Source organism: Populus euphratica, unplaced genomic scaffold (assembly GCF_000495115.2).
Source record: "Populus euphratica unplaced genomic scaffold, PopEup_1.0 scaffold5.1, whole genome shotgun sequence".
Taxonomy (NCBI): domain Eukaryota; kingdom Viridiplantae; phylum Streptophyta; class Magnoliopsida; order Malpighiales; family Salicaceae; genus Populus; species Populus euphratica.
In genome coordinates, this window is record NW_011499848.1 from 2526909 (window position 1) to 2548216 (window position 21308).

A 21308-nucleotide genomic window follows, 5' to 3' on the forward strand; every position below is an offset into this window, starting at 1 on the left:
GAAATTAAGAAAAAAATATGAAGTTTTTGAAGGCCCATATATTTTGTTAGTTTTATTTTATTTTTTAAATAGTAAAAAAGTAGATTTTTTTTCTCTTGCGTGTGTGTGGATATAACAGAAGAAAGAGTAGCTTGGTCATTTTGGTTTTATCCATAATTTATTTATGATTTAATTCATACCCGTTCATTTGCGAGTGCACCTATAAGGGGTCCTTTCCCGTTCTCCATGGGAGCTGCGTTTTGCTCTCCACAATCTCTTGAATTGCCGTCACTCTAGTCTACAGCAAGTAGTTGACGCCTTCTGGTGTTAGCCATGAGATGAGACTGAAGAGGATTCCATGGAGCGCGGATATTCTATTCCCTTGAATCACCATTGTGCAGCATTTAGCTCGAGCACCTTTTCCGAGAAATAAAGGAATTTGAACAGGATAGCATCCAGAATACTTCAATATATTTCCAAATTGAACTGAAAATTCTTGAATCAACTGTTTCAAGAAATAGGGTATACAAGGCAAGTCAACTTCCCCCAATCTTTTAGGCAAACAGGCATCGTCACTTACCATTGAAACAAATGAAAGAACACATAGGATCTATAGCAAGTACAAATTTCCCAGCTACTATGCACCTCTTCAGAACCATGATTTTGAATATTGAGATACACTAGCAAGCGTTGCTTATGTATTCCTTTTACCGGTCCTTTTCCATTCTTTACAGGAGCTTTTTTCCCCCCTCTCTCCCCCTCCATAATCTCTTCAATTATCATCAAGCTAATCTGTAGTGCCTGTCGCCTCCTTCAAATGCTTCTCATCTTCAACATCCTGCAATGTCCATCGTCATTTACCAAACAACCGTATAATTTTGTACAAATGCCTAGCATGCTCATTCTTCTGACCTAATCAAGTAATTTGCAGAGCAGGCATGCTAACTGGAATAAAAGGTGCTGGCTCAAAGAGTGCCATGACAGGAAGAGATTAAAAAAAAAGAACTCATAAGATGAACTTACAGAATTGTCAATCTTGTCAAAATCATCATCGAAGCTTGCATCACCATCATCTGAAAGACAGTAAATAATTGAAAAACTGAAGGCAATGACAAAAGAGGAAGCGTTGGAGAAGATTAAAAAAACTGAATGTCATTCTATTCATGGATCCTCTTTCTATGAATTATGTTAAGCAAACATTCCCTTCCACATTCCAATTGCACCCATGCATACATGAATCATGTCAAACAGGATGGCAGCCAAAGCATTCACCAAGAAAGGATCAGCCATTGATTAAAGCACCTCAAAGTGTACGGGACATACCAGCAATGACAAAGGGTTTAACAGCATGATTATGAAGTCATGTTTCTTAAAGAGTATAATAAGCCACTAATATTAAAATTTAATTTCAAAGAGATCCCCATGGATGTCTCTTTGACCTAAGAGGGTGTTTTAGGATTAAGATTCCAATATATGGCCCATTTCGCTTAAGAGCACATTGATATTAAGGGAAAACTCTCACAACCCATTGTACATTCACCATCGGTCCACAGAATTTAAACAACTTAATAGAAAATCAGAGACCCTGATAGGAAAGTAGCCAGGGAAGCAGTGTGAATTCCAAAATGTAGACTCGGCTTGGTTTCTTCATAAAGACACCATGTCTACTGAAAAAGTATTCTATATGTTGACTATCCTTCCATGCAAGTTGTAAGCATCACAAACAAGGTAGTTAACATAAAGAGTAGGTGAATATGTTTGAAGTCACAATTGGAGTTAATGGTGTTGCAACCAACTTGTTCATAAGCCTAAATGTTGAAAGAATGTACCTGGACCCCCATCGCTGTCTTCAAGATCTCCCAAAAGAAATGAGTCCAAGTCCTGCTCAACTGAGGATGTCTCAGTTTTCAGGTTCTTAGGCGTTGATTCTGATTTAGAAGAATTCTCCCCAACCATGTAACTTTCCTTTGCCTTTTCATGTTGTATCTGCTCTTCTGCTTTGCGCTTAACCTCCTCCGTATACTGCTTCTCATACCTGAGTTTTAACCACGGAAAGCAAACACAGCAAAATAAGACCTATATTGTATTATTTTGTGAATCCCATGACCACCTCTGATAGACCTACTAATTTGAACCTAAAAATTTTAGAAAATCAAATGCAAATAACCACTCCAGTCTTCCTGTTCCACTGATTCATGGATGAAATAAGCAAGTGGTTTCAATTTCCATATAAAGCATCAAAACTGCTGTAACTTCACAGTTCACATTAAAAGCTATCTAGATGCGGCAATTATCTTCCCTGCATAGCACATGCACATACAATTAAGCGGCATAAATTTTTATCTCCTGATCTTCCTAGCTAAAAGAAATGTAGCTTAATAAATCTTACCGAGATGATCAGTGTGGATTTTTTTTTTCAATTCACTTCTGACCATTAAGCATTCGTGATGGGAAACCCAAAAGCATAAACATCCTTTTTCAATCACTAATTAAACCAACAGGGAACTCCAAAAAGAAGAATAAATACATACGGCCCAACATGAGTGCTGACAAGAATGAAATAAATCCTCCAGAATCTCCCTTCTTTCATCACACGCGGACACAACTCATATCGCAATTTCGAAATTTGCTGTAAATACAGTTAAAACACACTGAATTATAATCTGATTTCAAACACAGAAAAAGAAAATCCAACATCTTTAAATTAAAATATGCAAAATCACCTTAACGGTGGTGAGAACAAGTGTAGCATGTCTCTCCTGCCATTCACTAAGATCCTTCCGTACATTTGACCCCGTTGTCTCCACGTCAGACGGCTCTCCTTCATCTACACCATCAAAATGAACAAAATTGTAATCCGATGAGTAGAATTAACAAAAAAATCATACCACATTTTAAGGGATGTGAATTTACCTTCAACTGGAAAGTTCTGAAAAGTAATAGAAGTCAATCCTTTGACAAAATCTCTCAGATCATCAGTAACACCAAACTTCCGGAGCTCCGAATCGGAAACAACAGAGCCGGAAGAGGAGGAGGAGGAAGAGAAGGCATTGGTATTAACGATAGAGAGAGAGGACAGCTGAGGAGGGATGATATCGGAAATGGACTTGATTTGGATCTGATCGGCTTGTTTAAGAGCGGCGACTTTGAACTCATCGGCTTTTTTGGAGGCTTCCAAGGCAAGTTCTTTGGATTTCTTGGCGGTTTCAGCTACTAAATCGGCGATCTTGTTGGAAGAAGTTGTTAAGGTTTGGGATTTCTTCGCTGCTTCTTCTGCGAATACCTTCGCTCTGTTCCATAAATCTTCCATTTTTCTGTTTTTGTTGAATTATAGACTTTCTTTTAAAATCTCTCCGTTTTTACGTTTTATGATAGAAAATGCCTGTGGTGCAGATGGTTTGTTACCCACTCTAAGATTAAAAAACAAACGCAACGACGTTTTACTGTCGGCGCTCTATTTTCCGGATTCAGATTTCCTTCCAAAAACAGTTTTTTTTTTACAGATTTCCTTCCAAAAACAGTTTTTTTTAAAAAAATTATTATTATTCATTGAAGTAAACTCCCCCTTAATATCCTAGATATTACTTTTTTTTTCTGTGTTTTTTTTAATTTGACGAACAAAATATACTTTCCTTGGCCAGCAATTTGATGGAAGATCGTGGGCGTTTAATTTGTGTTAAGAAAAATTCTATTTATCTTCAACTTCTATCAGCTTGAGGGTAGCTTTCAATCTTACAATTATTTCTACAAATCACCTCAGCATTGATAATCAAGGATGTTACCTAATGTTTATTCTTGGAAGTGAGTATACAGATATGGTGGATAAAGACCTTCTTATATTAATATTAATAATGAAATTTCAGATATATATTTTTATAAGACAATAATTATAAAAAAAATCCTTTAAATTTGATCATGTTTCTATTTTTTATATATACTTTATACGGAGTTGCCACTTAATTTTCTCTAAAAAAATATTTGATTATTTACCAGATTATTATTATTTTTTATTCAATGATTAAAGAATTCTATAATATTAATAGTACAACTTTACTCACCAAACTGATATTACAATTTTATCAAAAATAATAATAAAAAAAAATCTGATAATTTATCAAAAACTAATTAACTTGCATGCAGAACGATGCCATACTAAAACTTCAAATACTTGCATGCACAACAATACTAACAATACAATTTTATCATCAAATTAAAAATTAAAACTTAATAATTAACATTTATCTCATCACTTGCTTGTAAAACAATACCGCACAAAACTTTTCTTTCTCGTTGCTCTGCAAAATAAATAAATAAACAAAATATAAACACCACAAGTTGCCATGGACTAGCTGGTTAAATACTTCACTTGGGCGAACAGAACGAGTGAATTTGATTCCATTCCTTCCTACTCAGCATTTGTTTTGTGTTTTCCTCGAAGTGGAATCCCTGTATGATCTTAATTAATTCACTATATGTCTTCTCCCCATCTTGTCTCTGTCAACAGCAGCGTGCCATCTTCTTCGTAACCTTCCGTCGTGTCAGAATAAATTGGATTCACGATATAAATCCATGACAGAGCAGAAAGTTGTGGAGGTCTTAGCGTAGCGACTCCAGTACTGTACGTGCCAGCAGCGCTATAACAGGCCGGTGTCTTGCTACTGATAATGTCTGTGAGATTCAAGCAAAGAACTGCTGGTATATGGACTCCTTGCATGGACTTTATTCTGTTTCTCTTTGCTATGGGGTCAAATTAGAGAGACCCAATCACCTTAGGCATTCCCATGCATGGACTTTGTTGCCGATGCTTTGTCCCCAGCATCTTTCAACTATGATGTTGTTTCACAAGGGTAGCTGGCCCCTGTTGCTCGTCTTCTCACTTGTGAAATATCTTCTTGAAAGAAGCATCAAACTAAGCTCCTCTTGTATTGTGCTTATTTATTTTTTAGGGATGAAAATGCAATCTTGTCATATATGACATTCTAAACATTACTTGGGCGTATTTGTTTTAAGGTTACGGTAGATGATGTGTGTATTAGAGATAAAGTTGGAATCATGTTTTTTTAAAATTTATTTTTTAATTATTTTTTATATTTTAAAATTATTTTAATATGGTGATATTAAAAATAATTTTTTAAATTAAAAATATATATTATTTTAATATATATTTAAAAAAAAATTAAAAAAATTATTATTATTATTATACACTCAAATACCCTTTATTAAACCAACTACGGCACATGATGTCTGGTGCTTTGAAGTCTGTACATTGGTTGTATAGCATAAAGAGGAATATCATATGCAAAATTATTTTTAGCCTCTCAGGTACCTTTTAGCTACCAATTCACTAAAGTTTGTGCGCGCGCGCGCGTGTGAGAGAAATAATAATGAGACCGGTTTGATGTTTTCACTCTTGAAAACAATTTCTTTTGTTTTATGATGGGGTTCGACTGTAGAGGGTGAGGCCTAGTTTGTTTTCATCCGGGCCTTTCTTAACCGAGCGGGTCGTTTTCCGTGGGAGACCGTAAAGGCCTGGCAAATGCGGGCCTGAAGTGAATTAATATATATGTGCCTGCTCAAGTTATTTTAATTTTTTTAAATAAAGATTTTATTTTCAAAAAAAACCAAAATCTTGTTCTTATAGAGCTTAATGTTATTTTTAGAATATAAGAAACGTATGAAAAAAATACTAATCAATTATATAAAATATAAATCGAACCATTTATCCCCGTACCTTACCAAAATCTTCTGGCCTCGGTTTATCTTCGGCTCATGCCTTATTGTTTCTCTATAATATTTCTTTTTGGCTTCGTAAAAGAATGCCAATCTTTTCACTCACTCGAGGAAGATTGGATTCATGTACTGTAATCAGACTTTTTTCTTCTGGGTTGTCTCAACATCATGCACACACGGTTCATTTCCAGATAGATGTTTTGACCTTCATTATTTGATCAAGTAGTTCAAAATAATCAACAACTACGTCAAACTTCAATTTCAAAAATATTAAGATTTTTGATTTAAATTAAATTTTTTTATATTTTCAAATTATTTTGATATATTGATACAAAATAAATATTTTTTAAAAATAATATTATAATATATTTATAAAAAAACTTTTAAAAAACAACAACTACAGCACTCTAAATAACCCTGGAGTAAATATGCCAAATCTGGATGGCCTAATTAGGGTGGGTTAAATTACCAAGGATAACATATAGTCAGCCACTTCTTCCAACAACAAGACTTGTTTACCATGAACGAGAATAATGTGATGTTGGAATTCTAATTACAAAGCCGAGTAGAGAATTAATATTATAGAAGGCGGTTTGCTTGTTACTCGCGAGAGAGCATGTTACTCGATATTGGGGTTGGTAACCCAATTTTGACCACTCCCAGAACAAAATTAAAAAAAATAAAAAAAATGATATAAATTCGACACGCTAGTACGGTCGACCTAGTTTGCTACAAATCTTTGGGTTTTGCTCCGTAATGTCGGCCATAATACACAAATAACAACAAAACACATCCCTCCTTCCCGTAATTACAATAACATTACTTTCTAACCAAAATTTTACGTCCTCCTAGCTTAGCTACTCAAAAAGTTTCTTCTCCTACTGAAAGTAAACCAGCAATCTTATCGACGCCGCCGGGCCCCCGCTCCATGTTTTATGGACCTACCGGCAAGGATTTGTTATGTATAGGACGTCTTCTTCTAACTCGCGAATAATCCATCGTAAAAAAATGGGACGTGTCGGTCCCCTCGACCCATTCACGCCATGTCCCGGCTGGTCTGCCTCCATGCACCCCATTTTGTCCCTTGTGGTATGCTTTGCCTGGACATGATATCACATTTATTAATTAATTAATGGAACATTGAGAACCTCTAAATTTTTCATTGTTTGACTGGGAAACATTAATTCAAGTAGAATATGTAGTTAAAAAAATAACAAAGAGCAAAACTACCTATTATCTGGAAGAAGTGGTCATAAGGGGTCAATTTGGAAGTTGGAAGGGAAGCAAATCGCTGATTTTAATCATAATATACATCATCCTCTACTATACAGTGTTATTGGCATGATAATGCTAGTTGGTTTAAATTAATTAGAGACTAGGGCGAAGACAGTCCCTTTGTTAATTCTTCTTACAAGAAGTCTAACTGTTCACTAGCTAGTACTAAGGGCTGTTTGTCTCTACGAGTTAGAACATGCTATTACTTGGTACGACTAGCGTGCAGTACTGTTAGCTAATAGCTGCGATTCTGGGGATGAGAAGCTGGACAACCTATGACTTGAATTTATAGAAAACCTATGAAGTACCGTAAGAAATGTTTTTTCTCTCCACAGAAGTGCATCGAATGCCCACCTAAAGTGCATATATATGCCTTTATTTATGATGTGGGTATATCTGATGAGAGTTAACGCCTTAAAACAAGCACTAGCTACTTGATGCTCCTAACACTATGGTTTGCATATAAGGGTGGTTTTTTTCAGAATTTACCTGGAGCATTGTCTCCCTTCTGCTTATTGAGCGAAGTGGAGCTTCGAGCTGCATAACTTTTAACCTGTTTTTAAGAAGGTTTGAGGATATTAAAGTCAGCAAATCGCAAGTGTGCAACAAGGTAAACAAATAGTGACGAGAACAATCAGTTGTTGTTCGTCGTGGATACATACAGCTGCCTCCTGATCAAGGAGTACTCTGAGTTTCCTCGGCAGTGTAGGGACGCCAGAGAACTTGATTCTATCACCGGCGTCTGCTCACAATGACATATATAATAATATTAAGAACGTGATCATGATCATTTGAGATAGCAGTACAGAAGCAGAGATTTTGTTTCCTTGGTTACGTACCATGTTGATGTGATGATTGCTTCTCATGAACTTGCATAGCAGCAGAAGGTGTAACAAGAAGAACAGAGAGACAAATGCATAGAACAGTGACGATGGCCATAAGGTCCATATTTTTTTATACCTGGAGTGATTTTTGCATGAAAGACTTTCTCTAGTGAGGGATGGAATTTATAGGATCACAAGGGCTAGTAGCTCTAGCTTATATCAAACCAGGGAAGCTAAGTCACAGACATACACAAAGCACAAAATGAAGAGTTCCAAAAACAACTGCTTTGAAAATCCTATATTTTCACTTCCTTTTAAGGAGGCTTCATGACACCATCTTGGTTGGTTTTGTCGTGACCTAGTACTGTAGGGGCCCACAGGCTTTCTGTTTATAACCATGTTAGCACTCAATACTACATCTATATACCCCTATCAACCCCACATTGAAACAGGTATCTGCCGTGAATAAACAACTGCTCAATCTTTCTTTGTCTGTCTGATCAACAGAGAGAAAATAATATCTGAATCCTCTCTCGTTCTTAGCTGAAAAGATGCTATTTCCAGCTCATATATCATTGAATCATGCAATGTTAGAACGTGTGCCGAGGCCTCACCTGGCTAAAAACTCAGGTTATTAATTTGATCTTCAAGTCAATTTGAATTAATTTTAAAATAACTCTGCTTTAGATATCTTTTATTTTTAGTGGTCTTTTCATTAGATAACATGTTTTGGATAAAAGAAAATAAAAAAAATAAGACGATGATATTTTAGAAAAAGAAATTAAAAAGGAAATTCCTTGACCCAGCTGGGTCTCACGTAGTTTTAGTCGGGTTATAGATTTAACTGAGAAGTCATCCAAGTTTGATTGAATTTATATCTAAATTGATTATTTAAAAAAAAAAAAACTGATTCAAATGAAGCTATTTTTTTGAGTTTCAGATCAAGTCGCTGGCTTGGTACCAGTGCAATAACTATGCACTCATGTTCTTGCGAGGAAAAGGGGACCATTATATATACATACGTGACCCAGTTTGTCACTTCAAAATCCCAAAAGTCAAGCCGAAGGAAGAACATTCTTCACTTTCGGGGCGTCAAAATAAGCTCAGGTTTGGAGGAGTGTGTATTAGATCATGCTGTGGTTTGTAAAAATATTTTTTAATTGAAAATATGTTAGGATATTTTTTTTTATGGCTAAACATATCAAAATTATAAAAAAAATAAAAATATCAATTTAATATTTTTCAAATAAAAAATAGTTTTAAAAAATAAATTAAATAAAAAAAACAAATACATCCCAAGTATTAGTTGCATTTGTGGAGTCGATATCCCACCATATATAGGAATGTGAGAGACCTTGGGCGTATAAACACACCTGTTCCTGTTTGTTTGCAGAAAAATTATTTATTTTAAGTGAATTCTAAAAAAAGTGAATTATGTAGAAAATGAATTCCTTAAAAGTAAAATATTTTTTGATATTTGACAGTATTATGGAAAATGAACAGGAAAATATTTTGCAGTATTTGGTTATGTTATAAAAAATGAACTGAAAAATAATTTATTAATATTTTATTTTTCTCAAGTTTATTAAAATAATAAGAAATAAATCTTACAAATTAAAAAGTTAAATAATAATAAAATTGAAAAAAAATAATTTCATAAATTATCTCAAATAAAATAAATAATAATCAAAACAATAAAGATCAAATCTTAAAAAAAAAGATGAAGAAATTAAAATAATAATAATTAACATTTCATAAAGTATTTCAAATAAAATAAATAACAATAAAAAAATGAGGATCAAATTTGATAGAAAAAAAATTTGAATAAAAAAATAATAGGAGAAAAGCAAATAACAATTATAAAAATGAGAACCAAAGTAAATATAAAAATTAAATTTTAAGAAATGAAATTGAAAAATAAATATTCAAAACAAAATATATATAGCAATCAAAAGTTTGAGGATCAAATTTGATATAATCAGTAAATAATGACAGTTCTAAACTTTTCACAACTTCCGAAAAGTGTTTTCCTCCCAAATTTTTCAGGAAAATACTTTCCTGAAAATCAAGCCAAATTTTCTTTTGACTTCTTTTGACTGGAAAGTGTTTTCCGTTTACCAACTTTTCTAACAGCAAATAAACACAAGAAGGTTTGGAAAGTATTTTCCTGAAAATCACTTTCTGGAAAACAAACACAGCTAAAAGGAAAACACTTTTTCTGAAAACTAAGCTAAAATTATTTTTGACTAAAAAATATTTTTATTAATTAGAAAGTATTTTTTGTTGACAGGAAAGTATTTTTTATTAACCATTGCGAGCTACAAACCCCATGAACATAATTTTCTGAACGAGGGAGTTGTTTTTGGATAATTAAATAATATATATATTATTAAATAATTAGAACCCGAATACAGACATTTAAGTTTTTTATTAAATTACAATTTTAAAATAAAAATATAATAAAAATCCAATCCGAAAATACTAGTTGTAATCCCAGTACCAACGCCCTCAATCGAAAACCACATCATAATGCGTGAATTGAATCAAATAAGCAGATTTCCGTTTTTCAAAGACAATGCACGTGCCTATGTAGTCGATCCATGAAAGCTTTGTTTATCTTGTTTAATTTTGGGTGCCTTTTTAAAACTAAAACAACTTTTTTTTTCTATTGAGTATTGCGTTTAATTCAGATAGCTTGTTTGATTATGCAGATACTGAGTGTTCAAGAAAAGTTTTTTTTCACATGTTTTTCTTGAATTCCAAAAATAATAGCAAAATATACATAATTGCAAATCTCTATTACAAGATTTCTTGGAGGAGCAGATAGGGATGAGATCTCCCGTTGAGTCCCCCCTTTGTTAATGCATCGATAATAGAAAATCAAATATAATTGATCTCTAACTATACAGGGAACAAAAAATGAAATTTAATGAAGGCAGATGAAATTATGACAGCAAAATTATAAGATATTGCTTACATCTCAACTGACATGTACGAGTGTCCCACACTCGGGAGAACTTTTGATACTATAGAGCTGCTGCAAGTACACACCCAGGCCAGAGAGAAAGAGAGATGGATCTATACACTACTATCTAAACCATAAATAAAAATTTCAATGTGTGTATATTTTCACTTCAACTTATGGACAGAACAGAAGAATTCAGAATCTACAGCAAAGAAGGCCCTGCCTCCACCTCCTAGGTTTCTGGAAATGTCTTCGGTCTGCTTTCGCCATTCTTACTGGACTGCTATTCCATTCTGACTGTAATCTGAATTCAAAATCAAATCATTAGCCAATGGTTTGATATAGGGGCGCGGCGCGAATAAAAGATAAAAGAAATAGTCTGGTAGTTATTTACACGGGGAAGGCAAAGGAGCGGGTGCTGGTTGTGCTGCTGTCTGATCGAAGAGAGACACTCCCAGAATACGGAATGGGCCCCGAGTAACTTACCAGACCTGGTAAAGAGCCTGTTGCGGAGAAACTTGACTCTCCATCAGTACAAAGTTGACCTGAAAATGGCACGGTATTAGGATCTTCAAGCCTGGATGAAATTTGAGGCTCGAGACACTGAGAGTCACCATTCCGAGGAGACTCTCCACCACTCGCAGCGGGAGCAGAAGAGTCATTGTCAAAAGTGATGCTTCCAGTCTCCGCCTTACTATCGTAAGGTGACTGATCCATCGTCCTACTGGTCAATTCTTCATAAATAGAATCCAGAGCATGGCTTTCCAGTTTTGATTCCACGATGCTGCTGTCTGATTCTCCTGCTGCAGAAGTCAGAGTGGGACTCACCAAGACCACTTCCTTGTGGCTATGCTCTGCTTCTTGATATGCAGGACCCTGGGCAGGGATTGCCAAGGTTGGTGCCTCAAGGCCACTGTCAAGTTCTTCAGCAGCAAAAACCAAAGTAGATGTCACTGAGACTGTTTCCTCACTGCGATTTTCAGATTCTTCACTTGTAGAATCTGACTCCAATATTGCATTTTCCCGCGGGCACTGCAATCAAGCATTCAAACGATTACAAACAGCATTACATCCAAATATGTCAAACCCAAAACCCCAACTTTTTTTATCTCTCTATACATAAAGGGTTTGAACACCGGGCTGAAATAGATTTTCTCAAACAAGAACTTGAGGACATCAACGCCTTTACATGAGAAATAGCATGAATTTCCCGCAAGACCAGATGATCACAGCTATTCTACCAGACACCTTCCTCTTAAGGATAAAAGTACATGAGTAATGCAATGACAAACGCACACTCATACTTTGTGCTGCTCAAGTACTCGCACCATCATCTATCAGTTAGCGCAAATAGTATGGTGACAGACCCCGTTTTTATGCAAAAGACACTCCCCTGTAATGAAAAGAGAAAAGAGGAGAAATGCTAGATGAAAATAATAAGCAATTCATATAACAACTCATCATAAATGAATAGAGGCAGGCTTCCTTTTTCTTTATTTATCTTTTATTGAGAATTTGTAGCAGACCAAAATAATGTTGGTAATGATGTGCCTACCTGAAGAGAATGTTGTTCAACTTTATCCATGCTGTGATTGGACTTGGTAGAAGTTAAATTTGCACCAAATTCTGGCATTGACAGCAGATCTCCAAGTGATAAAATCTCTTTGGGTGCGTCATTTGCAACCTTCGCCGTTACATAGTCCATAACTTCCTCTGTTGGTACTAAATGCTTGGGATTATAATCAAGGGATAATTCACATTTCAAATCCTGTTCTTCGGAAGATTTCAACATATCCGGAACAGGCAAATGAATATTCGCATTTTGCTTTTCTGGTGAAGATTTCAGAACATCTGGAATCAACATATCAACGTCAGACTTTTCTTTAACCATCTCATTGTTCATATCCCTTGCAGAAGGTAAGAATTCACACACATTCTTATCATGTGCATCTGTGTCAAACAAGAACTTGTCCAGCAAAGGTACTCCCTCATCAATGCAGATGTCCTTGACATGGCATGTATTCTCTTTGCAACAGACTATTAACTCTGGCACCTCTCGTTCCAAAACACTTTTGTCCATATAGAAAACCGAATCCTCGAATGGCTCCATTTTCAATGACGAATGAGGAGAGAGTACTGGTGCTACATTTGGTAATCGATCTGCATCACCTTCCATGCCCTTCAAATCACACAACTCCCCATTCTCATTCTCCTTCACAATCACATTTCCAGACTTGAGTCCAATGGAGTCCAGAACATTATCATCATATTCGACAGGTCTACAATCAGGCTCATGGCCCATAGTTCCATTGCAAAACACATGTTCACCATCTGCAAAAGGTGTAACATTTAATAGCACTGATTTAGAAATGTCTGTAGCAAAACAAAACTTAAAGGCACAGTAATTAAACTTCCTTTGATAAGTCATGTTTTCCAGAAAAAACAATCCATCCAGCAAGTAATATGGAATACAAAAACAAAGAATATAATAGTAGAACCTCTCCTTGTAATACTAGGAGGAAAAAATATGGTAGCCAGCAAACTTCGGCTAACAATGACAAACAACATGACAAATGAAGATGAGCAGGTAATTACCAAGTCTCATGTTTCACAAAGATTATATGAGATGGATGGTGTAGAGAACTTCAAGCTCCGTGGATGGTTTTCAAACATATACTACTTGGATACTGCAATCTAACCTGCTCATCAAAACAAAGTTGGCAAGGAAAATTAAATAAAACACTATGGAAAACAAATTTAACAATAAGGAGATAAAACTAGTGTACAGATGCTCCAGTTTAAAATTAAAGAACAAGCACCATCAAATAAACTGCAATTTAATTGTCATGAATTACTAACTAAATTTCTCACGGTTAAGGTTGTCCAAGTCCTAAACAAATAATTAGCCACCTTTTACAGGCAAGGGAAGTATGGGAAGTATCCCAACATCTAAACAATACAGTGAAGCAAATATGACAGAAGTCAAGAGCAGAAAAGGTGGAAAACAAGTTCATGGCAAAAAATTATAAAGAAAGTCACATTCAACCTGAAACTACTATATATCATAAACAAGCTTGACATTAACGTGTCAAATTAGCAATCATGTATCTGTCGTGGGAACTGCTTTCTCTACCTTTATGACAAAAAACCACCAGAAAGTCAAGTAACGAATCAACTAAGAAACTCGCATAAACGTGTCACAAAGAGAAGACCAGCAACTGGCTTAGTTATTCGAAAGAAAACTAAAATAAACACCATAATTCTAGAGAAGAAAGTTGTTGTGATCGAATAGTAAACCAGAAGAGGAAAAGAAAGCACGCTTCATGTGTTTTGAACTTGAATATAATCATAGTTCAAGCTTAAATTCTTTGCTTAAAATTAGTAAAATATTACAGCTTGTCCAATTAAATGATCAAAAAACGTTGTTTAAGAATAATGGCTCTAAAAATCGATCACTCCAAGGTCAAACAAAAGCTTTCGGCAAACCATTTTTAAATCTGCCCTCTACATCATACAAAAGGACAATATAAAAGTTTGCAAAAGCTTACATAAACTTTCAACATGAATATAATAACACAACCAAATTTTTAAACATAAAAAAAGAAAAGGAAAAGGAAATCCTCAATGGCCCTCTTACAAAACCACCACCACCTTTTTGTTTGGGCTGGTGAGATCAGATCTAAAACCGTGACGATTAGAAAAATAAAATAAAAAAGAAGGACCTATATACAAAAATCCTGGGAATCCTAGGTGGGTTTTAACTTTAACCTCAAGTCCCATGATAAACCCAAAAAAGAAATTCAAAATCGGTAGAAACCAAAATAAAGGAATAAAAGAGATCTAAAACCAGATCCCACCACATAAACAACCTCTAAAAACGCCACAAAAAATTAGTAATGATCAAAACAAAGAAAACATTAACAATGACACCTTTTTTTATCAGCTTCAAATAAAAAAAGTGAACACCTTTTTTTCTTTTCTGATTTAGAATCAACAGTCACTCACCTCAAGGATCACTGCAAAAACAGACACATGAAGAAAACGCAATGAACAAGAAGAAACCATAATCATCTAACTACATGTGAGAGATCCATAGATAAAACTGAAGATGCATAAAGGTAAAATCAAAGAAAGAGAAGGAACCTCAAGCAGTTAAGAGAGAGACATTCTGTGTTAAACTAAGTTTTGTTAAAGAGGTATGCGTTTTAAAGACAAGAAATAAAAGCAATAAATTTTGAGAAACAAGAGACAGGGAAGAGTGAAAGGGAGAAGCAGACAGATAGATGTGTGTGCTAGAGTTGTAATTTACATAGTAATCAAAACCCTAATTTAATATATATATATACATATATATATATATATATATATAATGACTGTAATTAATACCACAGCATAAGAGTAGCTAACACCTCTGTTTGCGGCATCAAACCCCACAACCCTGTATTAATTACAGCATTCAATACCTCCCCAACAGAATGAATACCTTAGCATTATTTACCTGGTTATTATTATTTTATTTTGAACTCTGGTTTGATTTTCCGAGTAGGCAAACAGCAAAGTTTTCTTTTTCCCGAGGAAAATAAAGAAATGGTTTTTATTGCAGCATCAATCCCGAACAAGACTTTCTTTATCGTTTCCTACGTTTGACTCTTCTTCTTCTTAATTTTAAAGCTGACAACGATGTCGGGGGGGTGTGGGGGGGAGAGAACTGAGATACTCACGAAGTTAATAGAAGTCAAAACAGTTTTTTGTTTTTTTGTTGCTGATGCTGTTGTCGTTTCGCCGGAGGTACAGAGTTTTTCTGTTGCTTTGGTTGGTTGTTTTGGCCGGTGAAAGTGGCAGCGAAGAAAGAAGGAGATTTGTTTTGTTAGGCTGTGACTGTGAAAGAAGCAGATGATGTGATCAGAGTGAGGAGTAGCTTCTTCAGCCTGTCTCTCTGGCCATGCCTGCCTCCCTACCCTTTCCGTATGTGATTTTGCGGGTGTATTCAGCGGCTCACTCGCATTATTTATGTCAATCGGTTTAGGAAGCCCCTACTTCGCCTTTGGTCATAACAACCCTCCCATTTTCATTTTGTGGTCACTTTTGTTCCCTTCAACTATTTAGTCCGATCAAAATATCCAAAACATAAAAAAATAATTTAAACTTAAAAAAATTAAGATTTTTCAAAAACATGGTACAACGGCAATCCCAAACACAACCGTGTGCATGGCAGACTTATAATGAGGGTGTTTCATATGGAAGGACCACATATGACTAATTAGAACTGAAAGCATGAGGGCTGTCGTGCTCAAAATTAAAGAGTAGGGATTAAATCGACAGAGTTTCAAAACTTGAGGAACTACATGATGAATTTACATGTTATTTTCTACCCCTTTATTTTTATTTTACTTTACTTTGTTTTTTTATTAAAGTGCAGGACCCACGAGTTATGAATTTCAAGTTTTATACTTTCATCCCTCGCACCCAAACAGCTCGATCGCTCTCATTCCCAGCCCCTCTCTCTCTTTCTTTCTTTCTTTTTGCCCTTTAAAGGTTTATGATATGAAGCATCCTTGTACTCGATCGATTATTCATCTATGTCCTGTTACCTAAAATCTTATCAATGCAATCCATTTTTTGGGTGCTCAGAGTGGATCCCATACGACTAAGAGCTGAGATTTTGATTTTACTGTTTCTTCACCAGCTTTGAAATTCCAACCCAAAGTTGAACAACTCAGGTCCCAGGCATGTAAGATGTCGTTGGAAGAAAGACTCATATTAATCACGGAGTGTGGAGCAGAGAGACTTAATTAATCAAATTTGTGGTGTCGGGGTGAATTAGATAACTTACCGAGGACGTGAAAACGTGTCGTGAAGCCCCTTCTTTCTTTGGATACTAGAGAGTTGAAATGCGATGCAGCTGGCACCATTCTGGTTTCTATGAGCTCTGTCCCTGTCAAAACCGAATCAAATGTGAAGGCAAGAGCAACGGGCGTAGAGTTCTAGCAATGAGAGGATGACAATGAAACAGGGAATCTTGAAAAGCATGCAGAATTCGAATTACGAATACAGAAAACTCGTGAAAAAATACATTATAATTAATATACTAAATCTTGAAACGTTAATATTCATGTCTAATTGTATAGGAGCCTTCAATTTCCTGTTAACTCCATAGGCAAGAGCGAGTTACGGTACTGTGCAGTGGAACATAATTAATACACAAGGAAAGTCTTGTCTTGGGGCTTCAGCATGATTCCCACAGGGCTGCTTCCCTGAGTTAAAAAGTAAGATTGTGAAGACGAAAATTCCGGGATCTGTACCAGGGCATCCTATGATCTCGTCCTTTTACTGGCTTACACGTAGTGCTCACTATGTGCTATTGTGCGCGGGGGAGGAACAGATAACAACCTCTCTGTCTCTCTTCTTTTCTTTTTTTTGTTTTGCCGGTAAAGAAAGTTAGCTGAGAGCATCTCTCCTTGGATATTGCACATTTTTTAAACTCGAAAAGGATGAAAAAAAATTAAAAATTAATAAAATAAAATTATAAAAAAACTTTTTAAATTAATTAAAAATTCAAATAAACTAATTAGTTTGGTTTGATTTTATGAGTTTTAAACTGAAAAATCAAACCAAATCAAATCAAATTTAAACAAAAAAAATAAAAATTAAATCAAACTAAAACAAACAAGCCATAAAAAAACCTGGCTAATTTATTTTTGTTTTGAAAAATTAAGCTGAATAAAAATTAATTAATTTGAACAATTTTTTATTTGATTTTTATTTTTTTAAAAAAATTATTTTAATTATTTTTTTATAAAAATTAAAACAAAACAAACTGAAAATAATTATCTCCAGAAAATACCATGGGTGATTTATAAGGTAGTATTTTAAATAGTAATTTATATATTTTCAATTAAAAAATCATTTAAGACACTACTTGTATTAGGGCTAAGAGATAAATGCCTTTTTTTCTTCTTGGATTTTAAAGTTATTTTTTATATGATTGTGTTTAATTAATATATTTTTTTCTTTTTTTTATTTATCTTGGCTTTTTAAATAAATATATAGGAATATTATTTTAAAAATAATAAATATATTTTTCGACATTTTATTTAGAGCCCTCTCGAAACTTGTAAAGGTAATATTAAAGATTTAAAATATTATTATTATTATTTTAGCATCCGTTACAGCACGCCCTTGGAGCTGCTCTGATGTTAGTACAAATATGGAATGAAAACGTGTGACATGATTGGCAAGGCGTCGAAATGATAAGGTACAGTTTGGACTACCGTACCATTTTGCATTTTTTTCAAGATATCGTTGTGTTTCTGCCACGCGTCTCTTTCAGAAGGCCGGAGTCTCTGGTCCCGACCTATGCTTTATGCATTCAAATTTTAATCCATCCGCCACCCCAAAATAGAAAATTCGGGAGGATGTTACTACTCCCGAGAACCCCGTGTCCTTCTTGTTTTTTTTTAGAGCGACGCAGAGCATGATTCCCAGACAGTACCGCGATCAATTGTTTGGATCGCCAATTTACCGGTCCAGCCAGTAATCGGTAAGTTATTGATTGAATTTAACTGGATTTCTTATGAGTATGATTTTGGAACTAATGTGTGGCCAGATTATTAAATTTGTGGTTGGATTGAGTGGTCTGAGTTGATTAGCTCTTATTTTCCTTGTCCGTGTGGTCCAGCTATTAATTTTGCTGTTACAGTTATCATCGTAAGACTTATCTTGCATTCAGTATTGATTTTTTAAAGTAATTTTTGTTTAATAATGTATTTTATTTTTGTTTAAAAATATTATTTGAAAATACGGTGTAAATTATATTATTAAAATATTTAATTAATTTTTGTTGAAAAATAAGTTTTTATGTGTTTTAAATTATTTTAATGTGTTGATTTAAAAAAAAATAAAAAATAAAAATATTATTTTAATATATTTTAACATGAAAATCATTTTAAAACACTAAACTTTAATTTTATAATTTTAAATTTTCATATTTCATGTAGCTTTTTAAAAAAAACTATAATCCTTCAGAATATTCAAAAAGCTCTGAATCATTGAATATTTATGCGATGAATGATCATCCACATTCATTGCATGGGAGTTAATTTCAAGGACCACATTCTATGTATTTAACGGGGCTTTTTTTCCTCTCATTCTAATCAAATAATTGGATCTCTCTCATCACATTTATATCTTGTTACGTCACGCGTACTTGTATCTAAAACTCTTAAGTGATTTTCGTCCCATCTTTTGACAAGAATAAGAGAATAAACACTTGATTCCAAGGCTGCATTGCCCTTTTATAATCAATTAACGGGATTAGAGATCCAAGGCCCACTTCTTATCACCAAGCCTGAGGTTACATTTGGAATAAACCAGCCAATTATTACTGGACCGTGCATGTGTATTCCAACCTCAGCTAGGATTTTGTTTTTAGATTGATATGGATATTCAACTAGTTTATATATATCATGATTAATTTTATAAATTTTAAAATTAATAACCATATAAATCTTAGTAATTATCATATAATCAATAACTTAAACTTAATTACAGAAAAAATAAATCTTTCTATTCCAAATTTTTATTACTTCACTATCACCTAAATGTTTATCGGCTAGGATTTTATTGATTTCTTAGGACATTGACTGCTGCCAGCTAGATGCAGGAATGAAGCTAAAAATTCCCTAGCCTCAGCTCCTGTTTTCTCTTGGCAATGGCCATAGGCACAGTCTTTTTTAGTCTGTCTGGCAAAGCCTGGTCAATGTTCTACCTGTGAAATAAGCAAAATAACCTTGCATCTCTTATCATACACGTATATTATTTTCTTATGAGATTTTTTTTACGTATTATTTGCATTACGTCAGGAGTCATTTTGGCTACTTCATCGACAAAAAGGCTAGTCAGGTTGTTTCAATAACAATCCCCTTTAGATATGGTAGTTTCATCCAAGCCCGGTAGATATTAAATTGACATGATACTATTTTTTGAATAGTTTATTTGATGGATAATAAAAAGAATACGAGTGTTATCAAACTCAAAACCCATATGAATCTAACTGGTATAATCAGATTTTTTTTTTTTTTTAGCTTAGTTCCATTTCATTGATTTATAATTAAATACAAGCAATATATACTATTTGGCAGTGAAAATACCGATTTGACTGTGGCATTAACCGACTACTCAGAATCTTCACTCTCCCTAACTACATCGTTATTCTTCAATTAGTGGTCTGGAATTGTCATTATCACGCCAAAGTTTTTTCGTTTATCTCCATTTCTTCACTGCTTAAGGCTAGTTGTCGCTAGGGGTCATTGGTCAATGTTCCATTCGATCATGGACTGAGTTGTTAAAAAGAAAGAAAGAAAGAAAGAAAGAAAGCATGGAATGAACTGTGTGAAAAGATAGCCAGGTGGGCGGGGTAGACTTTCCTCTTCGAATAGCGACAACAGCTGAAATAATCGCAGACAGCTTCAATGAGTTGTGTACAACAGTTTTGACAAGTTTACCGGACGTTATGCTTGTCCTCTGAGTCCATCATAACCAAGTCACTACAATTTAACAAAATTAACTCGATGGTTCTTGTAGTTCTAAGAAATATACGCCTGACCTTATTCTCTAAACATGTTTGTAGCATAGTCCCTTTAAACAAAACTAATTAGGTGTTTATCAATGTCACACACGCACACACTCTCTCTCTCACAAAACTATAGCTTGCCCGCTAGAACATTAATTAAAAGTTAGGTAGTGGTCTCGTCCTAAAGAGAAAGAGGCATGGGACATGGCTAAGTATTTTTTCTTGGACTGTAATCTGCTACATAATTTCCATATCTTCTTTGACGCTCTACGTATATATACATTACAAGACTTTAATCAGGCAACGAAATCAGAATTGTCGATCTCGCATTGTGAATCAATATCTAACCCATGCTTATTTGCTACGGTGATTACAACAATTTACTTGTTCAGCAAGTGCTTTCTTGTTATGTCGTAGCCACCATTTTATTTCACAGAAATAACTCAAACTTTGTTTTGTATATATATTCAAAGAAAAAATGACTTGATTGCTCCGTCCAAACTTTGTTACGTATACATATTCAAAGAAAAAAATGATTTGATTGCTCTGTCCATGTAGCATTGTAACCGAATATATTTAGAGTTTGTTTATTTTTTAATTTTAAATATATTTTTATAAAATTATTTTTTAATTTTTTTCTCTACTTCAATTTTTTTATATTTTCAGATTATTTTGATATAATGGTATTTAAAAATAATTTTTAAAACATAAAAGATATTATTTTTATATATTTTAAAATAAAAAATAATTTTAAAAACAACTATAATTATACTTTTAAATATAAACATAATTGTACATAAGTTCGTGGATAACGAGGGTTAAAGGATGATGATTTCATAGTTATCCTATCCAAAAATTAATATACTATCAAAATACCAATAAATATTTAAAGGTTCAAATTAATCCGTAAATGATGTGCAAAATAATATATATATATATATATATATATATATATATATATAAA

The 21308-nt window shown here is 34.1% G+C and overlaps 3 protein-coding genes across 11 annotated transcripts; all 3 read right to left on the reverse strand.

The window, feature by feature from the left end:
* Positions 1-440: 440 nt before the first annotated feature.
* On the reverse strand, positions 441-3387 carry LOC105114559 (uncharacterized). The gene is made up of 6 exons (XM_011011139.1): positions 2893-3387; positions 2703-2806; positions 2511-2608; positions 1809-2014; positions 1003-1052; positions 441-817 (listed from the first exon to the last, which is right to left on the reverse strand). The coding sequence occupies exons 1-6, from the start codon at positions 3287-3289 to the stop codon at positions 767-769; spliced, it is 906 nt and encodes a 301-aa protein (XP_011009441.1). The 5' UTR covers positions 3290-3387; the 3' UTR covers positions 441-766.
* Positions 3388-6275: 2888 nt separating this feature from the next.
* On the reverse strand, positions 6276-8002 carry RGF8 (root meristem growth factor). 3 transcript variants are annotated; one of them, XM_011011163.1, is made up of 4 exons: positions 7824-8002; positions 7647-7726; positions 7474-7537; positions 6276-6812 (listed from the first exon to the last, which is right to left on the reverse strand). In XM_011011163.1, the coding sequence occupies exons 1-4, from the start codon at positions 7930-7932 to the stop codon at positions 6643-6645; spliced, it is 423 nt and encodes a 140-aa protein (XP_011009465.1). In that variant the 5' UTR covers positions 7933-8002; the 3' UTR covers positions 6276-6642. The 3 variants fall into 3 exon arrangements, with proteins under 3 accessions (XP_011009465.1, XP_011009458.1, XP_011009450.1); XM_011011156.1 differs by having other exon boundaries at positions 6276-6809; positions 7647-7729; XM_011011148.1 differs by having other exon boundaries at positions 7647-7729.
* A 2722-nt stretch (positions 8003-10724) lies between these two features.
* LOC105114588 (18S pre-ribosomal assembly protein gar2-like protein) lies at positions 10725-15860 on the reverse strand. Of its 7 annotated transcripts, none has more exons than XM_011011175.1 (7): positions 15272-15860; positions 14704-14789; positions 13907-13967; positions 13369-13472; positions 12329-13104; positions 11168-11805; positions 10725-11077 (listed from the first exon to the last, which is right to left on the reverse strand). In XM_011011175.1, exons 4-7 carry the CDS (start codon positions 13376-13378, stop codon positions 10969-10971), a joined length of 1533 nt encoding a protein of 510 aa, XP_011009477.1. In that variant the 5' UTR covers positions 13379-13472; positions 13907-13967; positions 14704-14789; positions 15272-15860; the 3' UTR covers positions 10725-10968. The 7 variants fall into 7 exon arrangements, with proteins under 7 accessions (XP_011009477.1, XP_011009484.1, XP_011009502.1 ...); XM_011011182.1 differs by lacking the exon at positions 15272-15860 and adding an exon at positions 14917-15077; XM_011011200.1 differs by lacking the exon at positions 13907-13967 and having other exon boundaries at positions 14740-14789.
* Positions 15861-21308: the final 5448 nt, after the last annotated feature.